Here is a 15,963-nt window from a genome sequence, read left to right on the forward strand (position 1 = left end):
GTTCTCTGGTGTAATTTTTAAAAATAAGATATGTTTATAGCAATTGTATCTCGTGTATAGTTGTTCAATGGTTTATGATTATCAATAAATCTATCGTTCCCGCCAGAGGACCGGTATTTGTATTATGTTGCACGAGATTTCTTTCCTTTCATTATATTTAAGTACTATATTTTGTTCCGCCAAATTTGTACTTTTATAACATTTTATTTACCGTAACAAAATGGCCGAAGGTAATTTTTAATTTATATGATTGATCTATATCTTTAACGTCATATGAAAAATCTAACCTGCATCGTATAAATGATTAATAGATATTTGAACTATATTCCTTTTAACATAATGCAACAATTCCTATATTTTAGCATTTTATTATAGTGTTATATAGCCTTAGAAAAATATTTTTAATCAATTATATATATATTCTTTTTTATTTTTTATATTATTCTGAATAATCATATAAATTGTTAACAAAATGTTATTTTATGAATTTTATAGAAAAGGAAATTACACAGGATATGTGGACGCCTTACAAGGAACTACAGAGTCTTGTGGAACGGTATATTACTTCTTCTCCAACAACTTATGACCTTCAATATCCTGAATTTACAGAAGCTTTACGTAACCATAGGCAAAATTTTTTAACTCTTTTAAAAAATCCTGTAAGTGATTATATGATATCATGTATTTAAGATTATGTGAGACAACAAAAATATTACAAATTTGCATAATATATGGTTTAAGATATATTCTATTGCAGCCGCAAAATGTGAACAGCAGAGAAGAAATAACAAAGGGAGCAACAGATGGTATTACACTTCCTGGTTTAGGACATCAGTTGTTGTCAAAAGAATTGGTCGATGAAACCCTTATTATATCAGACATGTATGAACTTAATGAGTTCATGGCATTAGATCTTTTATGTACTGCTCAACTACAAATGCCTCATCACCCTGGTTTACCTAGAGGATTAACAGCTATTTTATTATATTATGATGGAAAGAAAGCCCTTACATCAACTTTAAGAATGCTTATACAGGCAAGAATGGGACATAGTTGGAATATTGATGCCCCAATAGCTCTTCTGAGACATATTACGGAATATACAAATAAATTACAAGAAGATGGTTTATTAGATAGGATTTTATCATTGTTAGAAAAAATGGATCCTGTGAAGGAGCAAGACCTACTAGAAAAAAATCGGGCATTAGGTGGATCAAAGCATCGATACATGGTCATGAAACTTTACAATGATTCTAGACAAGATTTAGCAGATATATTATATTTATGGTCTGCACAATCTTCATTACCAAATCCAATCTTATTTCGTTTACTATCTTTATTACAAACGAAACAAATTGATGAAACATATGAAGGTGGTATAGATAAAGTTACGCTTGCTATTATAATGAGTGTATTAAATGCCACCAATTTTAGCTCGTTACATAGTCATGAAAATGGTGAAGGTATATTCTTTAATCGACTATAAATATAAATTTTGTGTTGTGATTTGTCATATTATATAGAGTTTTTTATTTCAGAATTGATCAATTCTATGCCATTAATTGCAGAAAGAGGAGCACACGACGAACTATATCAAAAATTAATATCAATGAACATCAATTGGGAGTGTGCTAAATTACGCGGACTTATACAATTTGCTTTTGCAGTTGCTCTCACAACAATAAAAACTACAGCTAACGTACAGGTCTTGAATATTACTATTGAAGATGAGAGACTACTGGAAGCAGCTTTAACAAATAAATGTTTTCACTTTATGGCTGAATTATTATTTAGAAACAAGAGCATATATTACGAAGAATTTTATATCCGTTATTTCCACTCTCTTATCTCCGATTTTATATTATTGATGCCCTTAAAAGTTAAGGATCTACGGAGTCGAGTGGACGAATCTATGCGTTTGATTCAGGCATACCAGCAAGAGGGTATCAAACCACCCTTGAATCTAGATAATCATTTTGAATATCTAATGTTAACTGTGGCGGAATTGTATAAAGAAGACCCTTTGAAACTGGAATTAGTTATGGACTATTGGTGTCATCACTCCAGTCATGATTCTACGCACGCATCTGCTACTACATACATTAATCGCTTGCCATCTAGACAAGTTGCTCTTTTTAAATTTGTACGCCTTGCTGGTGAAATATTACCGGCGGGATTATTTGTTCCATATCTTAAAATGATCGCATCTCTTGCATCTTCTACACAAGCAGCACGGCAAGCATTCAATTTTCTTAAACCAAATGGTAAGTAATTTGTATTTCAAAAATATATTATTGTTTTTATTGAATCAATAAAAGGAATATTGAAAAGTAAAAAAATTTCATAGGATCTTCAGGATCAACAACAATTTCATGGGATCACTTTTTTAAATCTCTAAGCCAGTACTATGATAATCTTAGGAAAGAACTACCTCCCAGTCAAGACACTGTTTATCGACAAAGGAGCCATCCCAAAGGCATTACACCCGAAGAAAGTAAAGGTCTTGAAGCAGTGCTATTGGTCGTTCAAGTAATCGCAAAAAACGACGAAATATCAAGGATAGCAATATGCGATCATCCAGGGTGGAAAGTATTACCATCTTTAATCGGTTTAGTCAGTTGTGGAATACCGATTCCGCTGAAGAGTGTTTTGATACGAACACTCGCTGCGTTAGCTAGATCACCCGAAAGTTCATCCACCGTATGGCAAAGTTTGGAGGCTGCGCAAATACTTTCAACTATACCAACTATAAGCAGCTATCAACCAAGAGGAGTTCAAAGTGAATTAGAGGAGGTTGAATCAAAGAATGAAAGATATCCATTAACACGAGCAATGTTAGAACTTTTAGACGTTCTTACTGATTTTCCTGTATTACGACTATTAGGAATGGGGCAGCGTAATCCGGGCTTTGATCCGTATTTACATTTTATTATTAATACTGTCTTTTTAAAATTTCATACACGGTCATACAAGAACCCAGGAGAAAAATGGGAAGTTGCAGAAGCTTGTTTAAAAATATTTTCAAAGCTTATTAAACAATATGAACCAGCTGTAGAAGATTTCATTGGATGCAAGATGGAGCTCCAGAACGGAGAAGTTACAATAGTTAATTCTGCTCCTGGTTATCATATAATGACCCAATTACATTCCAAATCCGAATTACTTCATGTTATACTATATATTCTTGATAAAGGTTGTACTCATTTTGATACTTATGAACAGTTTCCTGCTAAAAAGAATCTTGAAAACGGCACATTGTATTGTTTGGAAATATTGGAAAGAGGATTAAAAACGCAGCACAACTATATGGCTCAATTAGCCGCTGCAAAATCGATAAACAAAATTTTGACCGGACTATCAAGATTACTTTTAGAGGTGGATCCACAGTCCAAAAAGCCTGATTATATGATCAATGTTGCTAAATATGTTTCATATAGTTCTTGGCTTCCACAACACGCGTTTCATGCTGTCGGAGTTATTCATGAAGTGACCAACGAACCAGGAGCAGATTCCGAATTGCTTTCTACGTTTACAGCTACTCCTACTTTAGCCACAAATATCAGGCACGGTTTCGTGGAATGCTTAGATGCAGATACAACTTTCGATGAAGATACGGAAAACGAAAAGCAGTATACTGGTAGCTGCAAAGAACGTATTTTGCTTTTGATGATGCAAAGTATTATACGACCTACACCAAATCTTTCTCACTACCTGTTAGGATTTGAGATTACCAAAGATATTAGAAAAACCGTTCTACAGCAACCTGGTATTCTGGGCTTCCCACGAACATGTCTGCATTCAATATTAGGAATTTTAGAGCAGTCTCTTGAACGTGGCCGTGACAAAATAACAGAAGCTTGCTATTGTTTCCTTCATACGTTAGCTGTAAATAACAAGACATCTGTTCCTGTATTGAGATTTTTGCGAACTAGCGTAAATCAAGACTTCGTACAAAGACATCTCACGAAATTACCATTTGAGGGACAGAACAAAGCAACAGAGCTTGGTTGTATGTCGTGGTTATTAAAGATAGCCGCAATTGAATTACGTGTCGCTGGTGGAAGCTTACAAAATTCTCTGGTTCAACGATTAGTTGGAAACTTTGGTCAAGAACAAGGGCAAATTGTGCCATCACAGAAACTTCTAATGGATCTTCTGCATTATATCGAATTTCAGCTTCAATTGGAATCACCATTATCTCTAGATTTTTTTGATCCATCACAAGTAGAGATGGTTTTAGGACGATGTAGCGTTCCAGTTACATTGATAGGAGGCCCTCGACTTATAGACATAAGAAAGCTACATTCTCTTATCACAGAAGAATTGGCTGTTACTCAAAGTAGTGCAACAGCGACTCAGCGCAATCTCATGCAACAAGAAGTACAAAAAATTTTGACATACGCTTTGAAAAAGAATCAAACAAAGCTTTTATCTTATGCCACTGTCAAATTCGTAGAGGGCTGGTGTCAAACAACAGAAATACTGTTCTGTGTTGCAACGAATCAACAACTTCCTACACCACAGAAACAAAATCTGCTGTTAAATCTATCCCACGATTTGTTACAGAAAATGACGTCTTGCGAAGCTTTAAGCGAGATAAAGACTTTAGTATCTGGAACAGTTCTGATGTTACTGGTACATTTGCGAAACAGTTTCCTCACGCAAATAGATAACGAATCATTTCCTTCGTCGCCTTCGAATACAACGATGATGAAGATCATATTGAGTCATATTCTGCAATGGATCTTGAACGCAGGAGCTTCCTCACAGAAAGTAATAACCCATTTATATGCAGCATTGCTAAATTTCCTCTGTGTGGTCGGTTTAGAAAAATCAGAAAGTACGAACATCATTGATTTAATGTACGTTAGTCAATTAGATAGTTCAGTGAACAGAGTAATGCCTGTTCAAGAACGTTCTCATCGTTACGCGACGATACAAGTGATAAATAGCTTTGGAAATAAATTGATGGACATTTTATGCCATAATTGTTCAGGTGGTCATGACGTTTGTAAAATGTTAGCATTGTCCTGTCTAGACAAAATCTTGGAGCTAGATTACGACAATGCTTGGATCATTTATTTAGCTAGCAGAGGATATTTAAAGCACATGATAGACAGTCTTTTAGAATCTGATAATATGTTACGGTGTATGCTACAACCCGAACCTGAGACGTTAAGACCACTATACTTGTATGAAGCAAAAATGGCAACATTTTGTAGAATGGCCTCTACAAGATTGGGTGCTGAGAGTCTTTTAGAAAATAGGATCTTATCATGTATGTCAAATATGATTGTATTTGATCGACATCCCGATGTTCACATAGGATTTGAAGGAGGTGACTATTCTTTCATACCCTCCATTGGTCAGCGTTATCAGCAAATCTTCTTGCCAGCTTTGTACCTTTGCGATGCTCTGCTTACTACTCTGGGAACAGAAAACCAGTCGTGTGCCATACAAGTTTGTGGCTTTCTACAGAGCCACGGGGATATTGTCAAAATAATACTACAAAATGCCTTTTCAAAAGCGAATACACTTTTCTTGAAAGAGATCGCCTGTCTTACAGGTGTAATATCCCGATCTGCAAATATTGATATGTATAAACTGGTAGATGACGAATTGGCTAGATCTGAATTCGACGACTGTAAATTAGGAGACATTAGTGGCATGAGAGAACTTCGTGCTCATTTGTATGAATTACAAAGATTAATGCTGTCGCTGTTGTATAAATTTCAATTACAGCCCGCTCCTGTTCGTTTATGCCACGAGAAAACAGAAGCAAACCAGCAACATATTTCTTGCGTACAAATAGTTGCAAATATTATGCTATACACTCGTAATCAGATGCAACATAGTAGAATGGATCAAAAAATAAGGAATGTGCTGTTTGAGCCTCATTTAACACTGAAACCAGGAGGAAGGGAAAACAGAATGAAAGACACTTCTGGCGGAGTACATTTAGGAACGATCGTTGATCAACTTGTATCTGTTACGAATTTATTGCACACCGAATTACCTCACATTGATACTCTCATTAGCAAGTCGGCAATGATAGGAGAAATGAGTACAACCGAATTGAAAGAGTATATGTCCGAAGAGGAAGCGGAACTCGATGTGCAAAAACAACGAATAATAGTGGAACAGCGATTGAATCGGTGGGTGAAAGAAAAACGTCAAACTATAAAGTATTGTTCTTTAATAATAGAACACGCATTATATATTCTGTGGAGCCATTTGGATTTCTATATGATACAAGTAATGTCACGGTACAGCCGAATGCAAGGTAATATGACATCTATTAATGGTACAATATAATTAATGATTCTTCAAATATTAAGTAAATATTAAATGAAATATTTAAAATTTTTCTGTTTTAGTATCTCCAGCAGGTATAGATGAAGATATGGTAGCATGGAAAGCATCTTCAGAAACTCTAATGGAATTAAAACAAGGTCTTGTTTCTACATTTACAGATAACTTTATTACACAATTATTAGATACACATAACGAATATGCAAAAAATACGGTGGATCACAGCTTTGTTGAAGCCCTTGTTAGAAGAATTAAAAGGCTATTACAGTTTATAATTGTACAATAACATCCAGTCTATAATTCGAATTTATAACATATTTTTTTACAAATCTGTGTATTTACGAACACCTGCCAAAACTTTTGTAGACAGTATTTATTATAATAATTCGACAGATACAAATTATCAATAAATGATTTATATAGAAATACAATTTACTTTAAAAAAGTACCTTCATGCTTTTATTAATTAACATTCTCGAATTATAATTGAACATTTAGAAAATTGTTGATGTACATCATTTTGAAATACAATTTTGTTAAGCACAATAATATATATGTAAAATACATTTTCATAGTTATGTTTTATTGCTATATTAAAATTATGTTGTGTATTAATAATAAATATTTATAATATGCCTTTTTTTTAAATTTACAATTCCATATATTACAATAAGTAGAAGAAAATATATTAAATATTTTCTAAGAAGTAATAACAGCCTCATCCCATGGCCCATAAATATTATCCTTATACTTCTGGCATCTTACATACCAATAAGGGCAAATAAAATGTAAAAATACTATAGTTGCAATAAATACATAAGAAAGAGTTTGTGAAACTAGTAGAAGAAAATATAATGTATTTAATGTTAAAAGACTTGAGATCAGTATTTTGTTAGTTAATTTATGCATTAAAAATGGTAATAAAACAAAACACAGAACAGATACAGTGAGAAGAGAAAAGGCATGTAAGGGAGATGCCAATCTGGATGCTAGCATTAAAGAACCAAATATTGAAGATGTTATGGACAAAGAATCGGACAAAGAGATCTGTAAAGGACCGTACTTACTAAATATTAAATGTACTAAGAACATTAATATTGTCATGGCATAAATTGTATCTGTACTGATGGTATCCGTTAAAGTTTTCAAAACAGGTGACAAAATATATCCAAATGTAAGAAAAATCAATACAGTTCTAACATGTTTTGTGAACTCTATTAAAGTACTTGCCTCTTTCAAACAATATGTAAAATAACCCAATATTGTGAATATTACACCAAATACAAATATGATATCAGGGCTGGCCCATTCATTGTATAACCAAATAAATATAATAACAAAAAGAATGACAATATTTAGCTGAATGCATATGCTGCCACCGAAAGTTATTGCTTCGATTAATGTTACATTATTTGGTTTTATTTTGCGTAATTGTTCTAAGAATGAGCTATCCGTATAATTATCCGGTAGACCATAATTTTCATATAAATTCTTCTGCCATTGTAGTTTTACTGTCATAATATATGTTGCTCTTTATTTTTATCAGAATCTTAATCGCGTAGAATATGAAATTTGATTTTCATTAATTAAATATCATGAATCTGGTGCTATCATGATATGATGATTAAAATTTTCATATATCCTCCGTAACTTATTCGCTGGATTTTTGCTTTGCATATAACTTACTACAAAAAAGTAAATATAATTTGAATTAATTTTGAATCATATGTGGTTATAATTCTAAGTAAACTGGGTAAATTGAGTAAATTGTTTAGCATTATGACTATCAAACCATACACTTTAGTAAAAAGAGGTTATTGGAAGACACCGCTGTGCGAATCTTTCTGAATTCGTTAAATCATAAAACATATCTCTTTGAGTGATAGATTCGTTTATCTCGTTTGAATTAACCAATCAAATGTAATTTACGATATCAGTGATTGCATCGTTAATGATTGATTCCTATCTATGCTATTATTTTCCACAAAATAACCAATAAATGTATCGTCGAGTTGTTTGTATATTTTAACTGTGTAATAAAGAAATGCGTGGCAAGAATATGGCAGTTATTTTGAATAACTCGAATGTAATTCATTTAAAAAAAAATACTTTATTTGTTTTCTCAAATATATCGTTCACGCGGGATTGATATGCTACTTACATGTTAAATATTTCTTCACTTAAATGAATGCGTAGGTAAATACAAATTATTATTTTATATATGAAAAATATGTTCTTTTTCCATTTTTGTAATATTAATTAATATTTTGTAATATTAACATCATTGATTGTATCTCTGTATACAGTTTTATGTTTCATCATTACAGGATAAAGTTATTACATATTTCATGAGTAAAATAAAATTCTAAATAAAGATGCAGAAATTTAAACAAGCTCAAGCAGAAAATAAAATAGCAATTAACAAACATTTAGAAGCAAATGCTTATCTAGAATCTTCGAGTGAGGAAGAAGATGATAGAAATGAAGAGGATATACAAAATATAGTTGAAAAAGTAATATCTGCCTATCAAGGCAAAGAGGCAGACGCAGAAAAAATTTTATCATATTTAATTAATATTTTTCAATCTGGCAATGCTGTTTGTTTAATATGTATTTCAACTGTAAAAAGAACAGATTCAGTATGTTTTTTTAAAATTATATAAACTTATGATATATAAACTCTGTTATACATTTTGTATTACAATCTATGTTAATGTTCTAGATTTGGAATTGTAACAAGTGTTTTGCTTTCCTACATATGCCTTGCATTTTGCATTGGATACAGGATAGTTTGAATGTTAAACGCGAGAAAGGTATCACATCAATATGGGCATGGTAAGAAATAATTTAAAATGTTCTGCAGATATGTATATTGATAATACATTCATTTACATATTATATATGAATATTATTCTAGTCCAAAATGTCGTATGGAATATAATCAAGATGACATTCCTCGTAATTATAAATGCTTTTGTAAAAAAACGATCGATCCCCCATATAGTCCATGGAATATTCCACATTCCTGTGGAGAAACATGCGACAAACTGCTGCAACCAGAATGTGGTCACAAATGTGTTTTGCTTTGCCATCCTGGACCATGTCCTCCTTGTGCAAAGACAGTATCTATTAAATGCTACTGTGGCAAACAGATGCCTCAACAACGACGATGCAATGCCAAAGAATGGAGTTGTGGTACTGAATGTAACAAAGAGTATAAGTTATGTTCACACACTTGCAAAGAAGTGTGTCACTCAGGGGAATGTCCTCCTTGTCCAGAAATATTATCACTAGAATGCCACTGTAAGAGTAACAAAGAATTAAAGCAATGCTCTGAAGGTCTATGGACTTGTAATAAAATTTGTGGCAGACCTCTCTCTTGTAATGTTCACATATGTCAAAGTAAGTGTCATTTAATTGGCGACTGTGGACCCTGTCCATTGGAGAAGAATAGAACATGTCCGTGTGGGAAAAAACGTTATTCTATTTCTTGCAAACAAGAACAGCTACCCACATGTGGAGATACATGTGGAAAATTATTAGATTGCGGTTCGCATTATTGTAATATGAGATGTCATACAGATCGTTGCGGGCAGTGTTTAGAGGTAGTCACAAAATCGTGTAGATGTGGCAGCTATCAGAAAGAAATTGCATGTGGCAAAGAATTTCATTGCAATAAAAAGTGCATGCAAATGCGGTTATGCGGAAAACATTCGTGTAATAAGAAGTGCTGCGACTGCTTGATTAAAAACACATATAACGTGTGCGAAAAAGTATGCGATAATGTTTTAAACTGCCGCAAACACAAATGTGCTGCTCCTTGTCATAGCGGCCCTTGTTATCCGTGCGCACGAACTGACATTATTCAATGTAGATGCGGATATAATAAGATAACAGTACCATGTGGCATGGTAAAAAAGATCAAGCCACCATCTTGCAATAAGCCATGTAAAATACCTCCGATTTGTCATCATCTCAAACGAGAAACTCACAAATGCCATCAAGGTCACTGTCCACCTTGCAAAAAGATTTGCAGCATGGTATATAAACGATGTGGTCATTCTTGTGTAGCTGTTTGCCACACAAAAGTGTGGCTAAAGGTGAGCAAAAATGACATAAAGACACAACCAGCAGGACCATGGGACATACAAAAGGAAACTTATCAGCTAAAAACATTACCATGTCCACCATGTGAAGTTTCTGTACAAGTTACATGTTTAGGAGGACATGAAACGCGTCCATGGCCTTGTCACATGGCTAGACCTACGTCTTGCGGAAGATTTTGCGGGAAAATGTTATTATGCACGAATCATACATGCGAATTGATTTGTCATAAAATACTATCTTCTGAAGAAAATAAGAATAGTACCCCGTGTATGGAGTGTGAAAAACCATGTTTACTTCCACGACCACAAGGATGCACACATTTATGCTCAGAACCTTGTCATCCTGCACCATGTAGCCCTTGCAAACAATTAGTTAAAATTTCATGCCATTGTGGTATAAGCACTTTATATCATAGATGTTCTGAATTAACATCGGCTAAAGCTAAAAGACGTAATGAATTGTTCAAATGTGGGAATCAATGCCCCAAAAATGTAATTAAATTATGTATTACCATAGATTAATAATCAGTCTATATATTATATATATAATTACTAGTAAATGTACTATAATGTTAAATGTGCTAATTATGTTCCATTTCAGTATCCTTGTGGACATCGATGTATAAATGATTGTCATTCTGGTCCATGCAAGAATGAAAAGGAATGCACCAAGAAGGTGAAGCTGTTTTGCGTGTGCAGACGCATTAAGAAAGATTTTATCTGTTCCGTAGTGCAGAAAGAGGAAATTTGTATAAAATGCGATGATATTTGTGCTAAACTAATAAACGAAAAACGTCAAGCCGAAGCTGCTTTATTAGAACAAAAGCGGCAAGCTGAAGAAATACGTAATCAACAAGAAATAGAGAAATTTGAACGAAAATTTAAACCCCGTCGCAAGGGAAAGGATAAATTCGATAAAAAACAATTACAAAATGAGACATGTAATAATTATAGAAAATATTGGATTTTAGGCATTTTAATATGTATAATAGGTATAGTAATATTTTACATGACTGCTCAACAATTGTGAACAAAATTATGTACATATTAAACTGTATGTTTGCAATGACCTGTAATTCCCATTATGAACCTAGAGTATATATTTAATTCTAGTTTAATCGTTTGAGTCCCAGGGGTCATTGAAAAAACTGAGTCGAAAAATCAACAAACAGCGCAACTAGCGGCGCAATAGCGCTCGTCATATTTGTTACTTTATGAAATATATCTATATTATTATATATGCGTACTAATAGTTTATAAATATTTCAAGTTTTGTTCAATAAAAATTATTGGGAAGATAATAATGAAATACAAAATACCGTCAGTCGTCGGTAGCGTTCAAATGTACTAAGAGTTTTCAACACAAAATCTAAACAGCACGATTGCGCTGCTTGGAACTCAAACGGTTAATAAATTAATGCCGAGACTTTCAATAATTTATCTTGTAACTAATCTTTCTTGTAACTATATTTGTGCCATAGAATTACAAAGCTCAAAGAATTTTTGATTATGTACATTTTGTAAATTTCTATGTTATATGTCTAATGGTTAGCAAAATTGTAAGAGAACATTTAATATTGTACTGGATTTTTATTTTATTATGTAGTGTTTTGGCGTAAATCAACTTTACTACTGTAACATAAAGTAATCAAACTATTAAAAATTATTTATCTACAGTTTATTTTTTTATGATAAATTTAGCCCTATTAAATGTTAGTTTCTTCAAGGTGCCATCTAGCATTAAGAAGTCACCTTACAACCTTTTGAAGCAGGCGTTTGTATCATTTAGAGGTTAGGTGTACAAAAGAATTTTGTTTGTGTTTACATAAGTAGATCAACAAAAAGTTAGAATGGCAGGTCCATCGGTTTCGTTATCAACGAGAAACAAAAAACATTTTTTGGGTGTTCCGGCACCTTTAGGATATGTTGCTGGTGTTGGAAGAGGGTAATATATAAAAAGCAATGTTATTTAGCTAACCTAACCCCTTTTGATGAAATAAAATATTAATATATGGCTTTAACACCTTGTTTTTCAGAGCTACTGGATTTACAACTAGATCTGATATCGGTCCAGCTCGTGATGCTAACGATGTTTCGTAAGTATTATATTATATTCCAGCTTTTCCCCTTTTATTGAAGTATTTTGTATCAATGTTTCATATCTTGTTTGTAGGGATGATAGACATGCTCCACCAACAAAAAGAACAAAGAAAAAAGAAGAAGAAGAAGAAGATGAAGAGGATTTGAATGATTCTAATTATGATGAATTTTCTGGATATGGAGGATCTTTGTTTAGTAAAGTTAGTCAATGAAAGAACACTTTATTAAATATTTATAATTATATGATTCAATTTATTATATGATTAAGTATATTGCAGGATCCATATGATAAAGATGATGAAGAAGCTGATGCTATTTATGAGGCAATTGACAAACGAATGGATGAAAAGCGTAAAGAATACAGAGAAAAAAGACTTAGAGAAGAGTTAGAAAGGTATCGTCAAGAACGTCCTAAAATACAACAACAGTTTTCTGACTTGAAAAGGGAATTAGTAAATGTAGCCGAGGAAGAATGGAAAAATGTTCCAGAAGTCGGTGACGCTAGAAATCGAAAGCAACGAAATCCACGGGCGGAAAAATTTACACCATTACCGGATTCCGTCCTTGCACGAAATTTAGGAGGCGAAACATCTACCAGTATAGATCCATCGAGTGGTTTGGCATCAATGATGCCTGGTGTAGCAACACCTGGAATGTTAACACCAACGGGAGACTTAGATTTAAGAAAAATTGGACAGGCTAGAAATACTTTAATGAATGTCAAGTTGAATCAAGTTTCTGATTCTGTAGAAGGGCAAACTGTTGTTGATCCTAAGGGTTATCTCACAGATTTGCAAAGTATGATACCAACATATGGTGGTGATATCAAGTGAGTTAAAGAAACATCAATTGTATCTTAATGGTAATTATAATTCAATGAACTTAATATTTATTCTTAATTTCAGTGATATTAAGAAAGCTAGGTTATTATTAAAATCTGTAAGGGAGACAAATCCTAATCATCCACCAGCGTGGATCGCTTCTGCTCGTTTAGAGGAAGTTACCGGGAAAGTGCAAGCTGCACGGAATTTAATAATGAAAGGCTGTGAAGTGAATCCTACGTCAGAAGATTTATGGTTAGAAGCAGCTAGGCTGCAGCCACCAGATACAGCTAAAGCTGTAATTGCTCAATCTGTACGGCACATACCAACGTCTGTTAGAATTTGGATAAAAGCGGCGGATTTAGAAACAGAAACAAAAGCGAAAAGAAGAGTATATCGCAAAGCATTAGAGCATATTCCAAATTCAGTGAGATTATGGAAAGCTGCAGTGGAATTAGAAGAACCAGAAGATGCACGAATTTTGCTCAGTCGAGCAGTCGAATGCTGTCCAACCAGTGTAGATCTATGGCTTGCTCTTGCTCGATTGGAAACTTATGATAATGCTAGGAAAGTTCTTAACAAAGCAAGAGAAAATATTCCAACAGATAGACAAATCTGGACAACAGCCGCAAAATTGGAAGAAGCGAACGGGAATAAACATATGGTAGAGAAAATTATCGATCGTGCGATATCTTCTTTGAGTGCGAACGGAGTGGAAATTAATAGAGAACACTGGTTTAAAGAAGCTATGGAGGCTGAAAAAGCTGGAGCAGTACATACATGTCAAGTTATTGTTAAAGCAATTATTGGTTTCGGAGTGGAAGAAGAAGACAGGAAACATACATGGATGGAAGACGCAGAAACCGTAATATTTTATATTTGTATTTATAGCTATATGAGTAATTACTTATTGCATTTATTGTTTTAGTGCGCTCAACAAGGGGCACTAGAATGTGCTAGAGCAGTCTACGCTTATGCGTTATCGACATTCCCTAGTAAGAAATCTATTTGGTTACGCGCAGCTTACTTTGAAAAAACTTATGGAACGCGAGAGTCTTTAGAATCTTTGCTTCAAAGAGCAGTTGCTCACTGTCCAAAGAGTGAAGTACTTTGGCTTATGGGCGCAAAATCAAAGTGGTTGGCTGTAAGTAAAATTCATGAAAAATAAAATTTCACGAAAGTGCTTTTATAATTTATGTGTAATGTTATATTCTATTTTAAGGGTGATGTTCCAGCAGCAAGAGGTATTTTATCACTTGCGTTTCAAGCAAATCCAAATTCGGAGGAGATTTGGTTAGCAGCCGTGAAGCTAGAATCAGAAAATTCTGAATACGAAAGAGCTAGACGGTTGCTCGCGAAAGCAAGAGCGTCTGCACCAACTCCTAGAGTTATGATGAAAAGCGCAAAATTAGAATGGGCTTTAAATAATCTCGACGCAGCCTTACTGCTTCTGAAAGAAGCTCTAGAAGCATTCGATGATTTCCCGAAACTATGGCTAATGAAAGGACAGATCGAAGAACAGCAAGGAAACTTGGACAAAGCCTTGGAAACATACAATCAAGCTGTAAGCATTCTCTTCTTTCTTTTTATTAATCCATTTTTAGTTAGGAAGTAATCTTTTAGTTTTATTTATTTTATAGATAAAAAAATGTCCCAATTCTATTCCACTATGGCGTTTATTAGCACAATTAGAGCACAGAAAGGGTCAAGTTACTAAAGCTAGGTCAGTTCTGGAGAAGGCTCGCCTAAAAAATCCGAAGAACCCAGAGTTGTGGTTAGAAGCTATCAGAAATGAATTAAAAACTGGTGGTGTTAGAGATATGGCAAATACGCTTATGGCAAAAGCACTTCAAGAATGTCCAACGTCTGGTTTACTTTGGGCAGAGGCAATTTTTATGGAACCTCGACCACAGAGGAAAACTAAAAGCGTTGATGCTTTGAAAAAGTGCGAGCATGATCCACACGTGCTTCTTGCAGTATCTAAGTGAGTGACGGTTTGTTATATTTTTATATAATGACACACGGATTATTTGAATAATCTTTTATTAATAATTTTTTATTCAAATCTTCTTTTTTATTATTTTATTAATAATAATTATTTCATAGATTATTCTGGTGTGAACATAAAATTTCGAAGTGTCGTGACTGGTTCAATCGAACAGTGAAGATAGATCCAGATTTGGGAGACGCGTGGGCATATTTCTACAAATTTGAGCTTCTAAACGGTACAGAAGAGCAACAAGAAGATGTAAAGAAAAGATGCATTGCTGCAGAACCCCATCATGGTGAAAATTGGTGTAAAGTATCAAAGAATATAGCCAACTGGTGTTTGAATACTGATCAAATTTTAGTATTAGTTGCAAAAGATTTACCGATTCCAATATAATTAATTAAGTAAGTAATTTAGGTGAATATTGTATATATCTATTTTTTAAAAATTAACTATTAATTATAACAATAGAATAAATAACATCCTATATCTTGTAAAATCCTTTAAAATTTATATATATATGTATTTAATTTGAATAACCAAAAGATTCAAAATCATTTTCGTTTTGAATGTTTTTAAAGTACATATGTATTTTATTATGCTTAATATGACTAGCAATGCATACTGCTACTCT

General features: G+C 33.4%; 4 protein-coding genes across 6 annotated transcripts; 3 read left to right on the forward strand and 1 right to left on the reverse strand.

The window, feature by feature from the left end:
- The first annotated feature begins 75 nt into the window (after nt 1-75).
- On the forward strand, nt 76-6,743 carry Nup205 (nuclear pore complex protein Nup205). Of its 3 annotated transcripts, none has more exons than XM_072016211.1 (6): nt 76-230; nt 496-659; nt 758-1,463; nt 1,539-2,264; nt 2,348-6,283; nt 6,378-6,743. In XM_072016211.1, the coding sequence occupies exons 1-6, from the start codon at nt 221-223 to the stop codon at nt 6,596-6,598; spliced, it is 5,763 nt and encodes a 1,920-aa protein (XP_071872312.1). In that variant the 5' UTR covers nt 76-220; the 3' UTR covers nt 6,599-6,743. The 3 variants fall into 3 exon arrangements, with proteins under 3 accessions (XP_071872312.1, XP_071872313.1, XP_071872314.1); XM_072016212.1 differs by having other exon boundaries at nt 2,357-6,283; XM_072016213.1 differs by having other exon boundaries at nt 1,569-2,264.
- Pig-c (phosphatidylinositol glycan anchor biosynthesis class C) lies at nt 6,456-7,830 on the reverse strand. Its single transcript, XM_072016246.1, has one exon. It carries the CDS (start codon nt 7,828-7,830, stop codon nt 7,012-7,014), a length of 819 nt encoding a protein of 272 aa, XP_071872347.1. The 3' UTR covers nt 6,456-7,011.
- A 557-nt stretch (nt 7,831-8,387) lies between these two features.
- Nucleotides 8,388-12,092, forward strand: LOC139993993 (NF-X1-type zinc finger protein NFXL1). Its single transcript, XM_072016222.1, has 5 exons — nt 8,388-8,508; nt 8,640-8,951; nt 9,035-9,147; nt 9,230-10,910; nt 11,020-12,092. Exons 2-5 carry the CDS (start codon nt 8,688-8,690, stop codon nt 11,446-11,448), a joined length of 2,487 nt encoding a protein of 828 aa, XP_071872323.1. The 5' UTR covers nt 8,388-8,508; nt 8,640-8,687; the 3' UTR covers nt 11,449-12,092.
- A 23-nt stretch (nt 12,093-12,115) lies between these two features.
- Prp6 (pre-mRNA processing factor 6) lies at nt 12,116-15,828 on the forward strand. The gene is made up of 9 exons (XM_072016219.1): nt 12,116-12,363; nt 12,455-12,514; nt 12,592-12,718; nt 12,797-13,347; nt 13,424-14,204; nt 14,268-14,483; nt 14,562-14,903; nt 14,980-15,323; nt 15,446-15,828. The coding sequence occupies exons 1-9, from the start codon at nt 12,269-12,271 to the stop codon at nt 15,723-15,725; spliced, it is 2,796 nt and encodes a 931-aa protein (XP_071872320.1). The 5' UTR covers nt 12,116-12,268; the 3' UTR covers nt 15,726-15,828.
- Nucleotides 15,829-15,963: the final 135 nt, after the last annotated feature.

This window comes from Bombus fervidus, chromosome 14 (assembly GCF_041682495.2).
Source record: "Bombus fervidus isolate BK054 chromosome 14, iyBomFerv1, whole genome shotgun sequence".
NCBI lineage: Eukaryota > Metazoa > Arthropoda > Insecta > Hymenoptera > Apidae > Bombus > Bombus fervidus.